The 6371-nt window shown below is 37.3% G+C and overlaps 1 protein-coding gene across 2 annotated transcripts; it reads right to left on the reverse strand.

Moving 5' to 3' along the window:
• Window positions 1–236: 236 nt before the first annotated feature.
• Window positions 237–794, reverse strand: LOC143657955 (DAZ-associated protein 2-like). Of its 2 annotated transcripts, none has more exons than XM_077130391.1 (2): window positions 662–794; window positions 237–364 (listed from the first exon to the last, which is right to left on the reverse strand). In XM_077130391.1, exons 1-2 carry the CDS (start codon window positions 792–794, stop codon window positions 237–239), a joined length of 261 nt encoding a protein of 86 aa, XP_076986506.1. The 2 variants fall into 2 exon arrangements, with proteins under 2 accessions (XP_076986506.1, XP_076986505.1); XM_077130390.1 differs by having other exon boundaries at window positions 237–463; window positions 560–794.
• Between the last annotated feature and the right edge of the window lie 5577 nt (window positions 795–6371).

Genomic DNA, 6371 nt, shown 5'->3' on the forward strand with positions numbered 1-6371 from the left:
CCACATTCATTTTATGAATGGATACCTCCCCTACCTCAAAATGCTTTGGGGAGTTACTGCTACCATTACATGGTACCTTATTAAATCAGGAAGTGCCTGAAAGTTTGGGCACCAGAAAGATACCCCAAGAAAGTGTCTAAACTGCAACTTCAGATTAACATGACTAAAGCAGTTACATTGTGCGAAGTGCTGAAGGTATGTGATATCTTTCCTGGCGCAGAGGTGGCCTTGGTTTCTCACCACATGGTGTAGCCACTGTCTGAGCCACCCATGAAGAAGTTTCCCTTCTCCTGAGTTATGAGAACGTTGGCTTCCTGCAGGACTGCGAGCTGAGCAGCACCGGGAGGACATCCAGTGGGTGGAGAAGGAATGTTGCCAGCAGTAGCCAAAGCTCCAAATCTGGCACCTGCATCATGTCTTCCTTCCACCAGCACTGCTGAGCCAGGTGAATAGATGGGAACAACTGGTTAATTAGCCATGGGGGGATTGTGGAACCTAAAGGTCCAACAACCACAGACTGGGCCATGGGAAAATAGAACGAGGTGCCAGGAAGTGCAGCTGACATAGTGGGCCATGGGAAAATACAACGAGGTGCCAGGAAGTGCAGCTGACATAGTAGGGACTGTGGTATCCCCTGGGTGTACAAATCTTGGATGGCAGAGGTCTGAGTAAGCAGGTGGAGCATCAGTATAGGGTGGCACCTGAGGAAGATGCGAGGTCTGAGGGTACAGCGGATTCCCATGAGGCTGCACAGGGTAGGTTGGCTGTGTTGGATGTTGACCTATGCTGTCCATGGTGGCTGTGTGTCTGGTACGGATCGGGGTCATGGATGGTTATTTTTTTGTTCTCTTCCTGTTTGGAGTCACTTCCATGTCTGCTAGGCTTCTATTTTAATTAAGTGTTCAATGCTGGTGAAATGGGACAAATTCTCTGTGGAAATGCTGCAGTACACTTCCTGTTTTTTGTTTCACATTTTGTGGAGCTATAGGCACTCTCACCATTACTAGCAAAATGTTTAAAAATGAGGGCTGCAATGTAGACAGTGGAGTGATGAAGTCAATGAAGAGTCTTCTGGTTTGAATATAGTTGTACTTGGCCAAGATATGACTGGTGCATTTTATTTTCTGGTTTGAAATGCTTGCTCAAATAGACTTCATGGAGTGGTAGTTAAACCCCAGCTGAATCCACATTGTGCTACCTGCTGCACCTTGTAAAGATGGTAGAGCAGCAGAAGCAGCATCTAACACAGGGGCTCCACGTTCAGAAAACTGCAGGTTGACTCCTGGCTCTGCTTCTGATTTAATTTCTGTGACTCTGCAAAAGTGACTTCATCACTATAGTGTGCTGAAGCCTGTAACAGCATTTTTTATTTTTGCTGTTTCACTGAGATAAAGTCACACACCACACAATCCATCCAAAGTATACAATCAGTGGCTTACACATCACCACATAGTTGTGCATTTATTGCCACAGTCAAATTTTAGAACATTTTCATTACTCCAGATAAAAGAGAAAAATCAAAGCACCCCATACCTCTTATCCCCCCATCATTGACCCTGAGTATTTATGTGGTATATTTGTTACTATTGATGAAAGGATATTAAAATATTACTCTTAACTGTAGTCCATAGTTTGAAATAGGTACATTTTCCCCTTATGCACTTGTGCTGGTTTGTAGCGGTTAGGTACTCCAAAAAAGCCCATGTTCTTTCTGTCCATTCCTGTGGGTGTGGATCTGTTGTGAGTGGGACCTTCTGATTAGACGGTTACAACTGAGATGTGACCCACCCAATTCAAGGTAGGGCTTAATCCTTTACTGGAGTCCTTTATGAAAGGAAAAAGGACAGAAAAAATGGAGAGAGCTTAAAGAAACACCCAGAGATGCTAGGAGAGGATTCGCAGAAGCTCAGAGATGAGGCCACTGGAACCAGGAGCTGAAAGCAAGGAAACCCGGGAGTGAAGGACCAACAGACACCAGCTATATGCCTTGTTATCTGATAAAGGAACACCCAATGCTAATGGCCTGTCTTCAGAGAAAGGATTGTCCTGTTGATGCCTTAATTGGGACATTTTCATGGTTTTAGAGCTGTAAGTTTGTGAACTAATAAATCCTCATTGTAAAAACCAACCCATTTCTGGTATACTGCATTCCAGTAGCTTTAGCAAACCAAAACACTGCTTTATTATTAACTCCTTATAATAGTGTTGTACATTCGTTCTAGTTCATGGGAGAAATTTTTTATATTTGTACTATTAATCACAGTCATCGTCCACCACAAGATTTACTGTGTTATGCAGTCCCATATTTAAACCCCTGGCTTTCCATCTGGTGGCATACACAAGTCCAAGTCCAAACTTCCCCTATCAACCACATTCACACACAATTCAGCACTGTTAATTATACTCAAAATAATGTACTACCATCACCTCTATCCATCTCCAAACATTTAAATTCAACTTACTCAAAAATTCTGCACCAATCAAGCAACTGCTCCCCATTCTCTAGCCACGTTCTATCTTCTGGTAACCTATATTCTATATTTTATGTCTATGGGTTTACGTATTATAATTAGTTCATATTAGTGAAGTCATATAACATTTGTCCTTTTGTGTCTGCCTTATTTCATTCAGTATAATGTTCTCAAGTTTCATCCATGTAGTCATATGCTTCAGGATCTCATTTCTTCTAACTGCTGAATAATATTTGATTGTATGTATATATACCACATTTTGTTTATCCATTCATTGGTTAATAGGCACTTGGGTTGTTTCTATCTTTTGGCAGTTATGGATAATTCACTATGAACATTGGCTTGCAAATGTCTGTTTGCGTCCCTGCTTTTGGTTCTTCTGGATATATATCAAGTGGTGGATTGCCAGATGGTAGGGCAAGTCTATAGTTAGCATTGTGAGGAACTGCCAAACTGTCTTTCTTAGTGGCTGCACCATTTCACACTCCCATGAGCAGTGAATAAGTGTTCCTATTTATCCACATTCTCTCCAACACTTGTAGTTTCCTATTTTTTTAATAGTGGCCATTCTAATAGGTGTGAGGTGATATCTCATATTTTTTTATTTACACTTCCTTAGTCACTAGTGAAGATGAGCATTCTTTTCATTTACTTTTTTAGCCATTCATTTCCTTTTTGGAAAAAATGTCTATACAAGTCTTTTGCCCATTTTTAAATTGGGTTGATTGTCTTTTTTATTGTTGAGCTGTAGGATTTATTTGTATATTCTGGATAACCCTTATCAGATATGTGGTTTCCAAATATCTTTTCCCATTGAGTTGGCTGCCTTTTTACCTACTTGACAAAGTTCTTTGAAGTACAGATGTGTTCACTTTTGAGGAGGTTCCATTTATCTATTTTTGCTTTCGTTGTTTGTACTTTGGGTTAAAATCTAGGAAACGACAGCTTATCAGGATCTTGAAGATGCTTCCCTATATTTTCTTCTAGGAATTGTATGGTATTCTCTTATTTTTAGGCCTTAATCTGTTTTTGAGTTAGTTTTTATAAAGAGAGTGAGATAGGGGTCTTCATTCATTCTTTTGGATATGCATATATAGTTTTTCCAGTGCCAGTTATTGAAGAGTCTGTTCTGTCAGTTGAGTAGAATTGGGAGCCTTGTCAAAAGTCAATTGAGCATAGGTTTAAGGGCCTATTTCTGAACTCTTCATTCTATTCCATTGATCAATATGCCTATTTTTATGTCAGTACCAAACTCTTCTGGCCACAGTGGCTTTATAATATGCTTTAAAGTCAGGAAGCATGGATCCTCCTTCTACATTCTTCTTTTTCAAGATGTTTTTGGCTTTTGAGGCCCCTTTCCATTTCCAATAAATCTGATAGTCAATGTTTCCATTTCTGAAAAATACATTTTTAGAGTTTTGTTTGGTATTGCATTGAATCTGTTGATCAATTTGGACAGAATTGACATCTTAATGACATGTATGTAGCCTTCCAATCTACCATGACCATGGAATATGTTTCTATTTATTTAGGTCTTCTTTGATTTCTTATGCAGTGTTTCATATTTTGCCGAATATAGGTTCTTTACATCCTTGGTTAAGTTTATTCCTAGATATTTGATTCCATTACTTGCTGTTGTAAATAGAACTTTTTCCTTGATTTCCTCCTTGGATAGCTCATCACTAGTGTATAGAAACAATACTGATTCTTGTATATTGAGCTTATATACCATTACTTTGCTGAACTCGTTTATTAGCTCTTGTAGCTTTGCCATAAATTTTGGGAGGCTTTCTAAATATAGGATCATGTTGTCAGAAAATAGTGAAAGTTTTACTTCTTCCTTTCTGATTTGGATGCCTTTTCTTTTTCCTGCCTAACTGCGCTAGCTAGAACTTCTAGCAAAATGTTGAATAACAGTGGTGATGTTGGGCATCCTTATCTTGTTCCTGATCTTAGAGGGAAAGCTTTCAATCTCTCACCATTGAATATGATGTTATGTATGGGTTTTTTTGTGTATGCCTTTTATTATGTTGAGGAAGTTTCCCTTTAGAAGTGTTTTCATCAAGAAGGGATGCTGGATTTTGTCAAATTCCTTCTCTTAGTCAGTCGAGGTGATCACGTAGTTTTCCACTTTCAATTTGTTAATGTGGTGAATTACAATAATTGATTTTCTTGTGTTGAACTCCCCTTGCATACCTGGAACAAGGTCCACTTGGTCCTTGGTGTCTACTTCTTTTAACGTGCTGTTGGATTTGATTTGCAGGCATTTTGTTGAGAATTTTTCATCTGTATTCACTAGACAGCTTAGTCTGTAGTTTTATTTTCCTGTGTCTTTATTGGGCTTTGGTATTAGGGTGATGTTGGTTTCATAGAATGAGTTAGGGAGTGTTCTCTTTTCTTCATGTTTTGGATGACTTTTAGCAGAATTGGTATTAATCTTCCTGGAATGCTGAATAAAATTTACCTAGGAAGCTATTTGATCCTGGGCTTTTCTGTATTGGGAGGTGATTGATGACTGATTCAATCTCTTAACTTGTGATTGGGTACTGAGATCTTCTGTTTCTTCTTGAGTCAATGTAGGTTGTTTGTGTATTTCTAGGAAATGGTCCATTCCATCTAAATTGTCTAGTTTGTTGGCACATAGTTGTTCATAGTATCTTCTTACGACCTTTTTCATTTTTTGGGGGTCTGTGGTAATGAACCCCCTCTCATTTCTGATTTTATTTACTTACTTCTTCTCTCATTTTATAATTGTGATTCTAAGAGCTTGTCAATTTAGTTGATGTTCTCAAAGAACCAATTTTTGTTTTATTGATTCTATTGTTTTTTTGTCCTCTATTTCATTTATTTCCACTCTAATCTTTGTTATATCTCTCCTTCTGCTTGTTTTGGGATTAGTTTGCTGTTCTTTCTCTAGTTCTCCAGGTGTGGAGTTAGGTTTTTCTTTTAGTTTTTTATTCCTCTTTAGTTTAGGTGTTTAGGGCTATAAACTTCCCTCTCAGCACTGCGTTCATAGCATCCCATACATTTTGATATGTTATATTTTTGTTTTCATTCATCTTGAGATATTTACTGATTTCTCTTGCAATTTCTTCTTTGACCCACTGAATATTGTTTAACCTTCATATATTTATGAAATTTCCATTTCTCCAGCTGTTACTGATTTCCAACTTCATTCCGTTATGATCAGAGAAAGTGTTTTTCATTTCTTCAGTCTTTAAAAATTTATTAAAAAAAATGTTTTGTGACCCAACATGTGGTCTATCTCAGAGAATGAGCTAAGTACACTGGAGAAGAATGTATATACTGCAGTTTTGGGATGCATTGTTCTACATATATCTATTAGGTCTGGTTCCCTTATCAAATTATTCAAATTCTCTGTTTCCTTATTAATTCTCTGTTTAGATGTTCTATCTATTGATGTGAATGGTGTTATTGGAGCCTGCAACTATTATTGTGTTTATGCCTATTTCTCCCTTCATTTTTGCTAGTATTTGTCTCATGTATTTTGGGGCACCTTGGTTAGGTGCATATATATTTAAGATTGTTATTTCTTCTTGGTGGATTGTCCCTTTTATTAATATATACTGTCCGTTTTTTATCTTTTATAACAGCGTTGCATTTAAAATCTATTTTGTCCAATATTAGTATAGCTCCCCAAGCTATATATATATATATATATATATATATATATATATATATATATATATATATATACTAAATATGAAGGCTCATATTTTTTTTTTATTCATTCTGTCAGCCTGTGTCTTTTGATTGGGCAGTTTAATCCATTAACACTTTCAATGCTATTACTCTAAAGGCAGTATTACTTCAATTTTATCCTCCAGCTTTTATATGTTGTATCTTATTTTTGTCTCGATACTCTTCATTTCTACATTC

The sequence above is a fragment of the Tamandua tetradactyla genome, chromosome 15 (assembly GCF_023851605.1).
Source record: "Tamandua tetradactyla isolate mTamTet1 chromosome 15, mTamTet1.pri, whole genome shotgun sequence".
NCBI classification, from domain to species: Eukaryota; Metazoa; Chordata; class Mammalia; order Pilosa; family Myrmecophagidae; genus Tamandua; species Tamandua tetradactyla.

Excerpts from the sequence above, each read along its gene's own strand:
- LOC143657955 (XM_077130390.1), bottom strand. The coding sequence starts at position 794 with ATGGACAGCATAGGTCAACATCCAACACAGCCAACCTACCCTGTGCAG. Across the intron at positions 464-559 it reads TCCCATGGCCCACTATGTCA|TTGTTCCCATCTATTCACCT; the intron begins GCTGCACTTCCT and ends CTAATTAACCAG.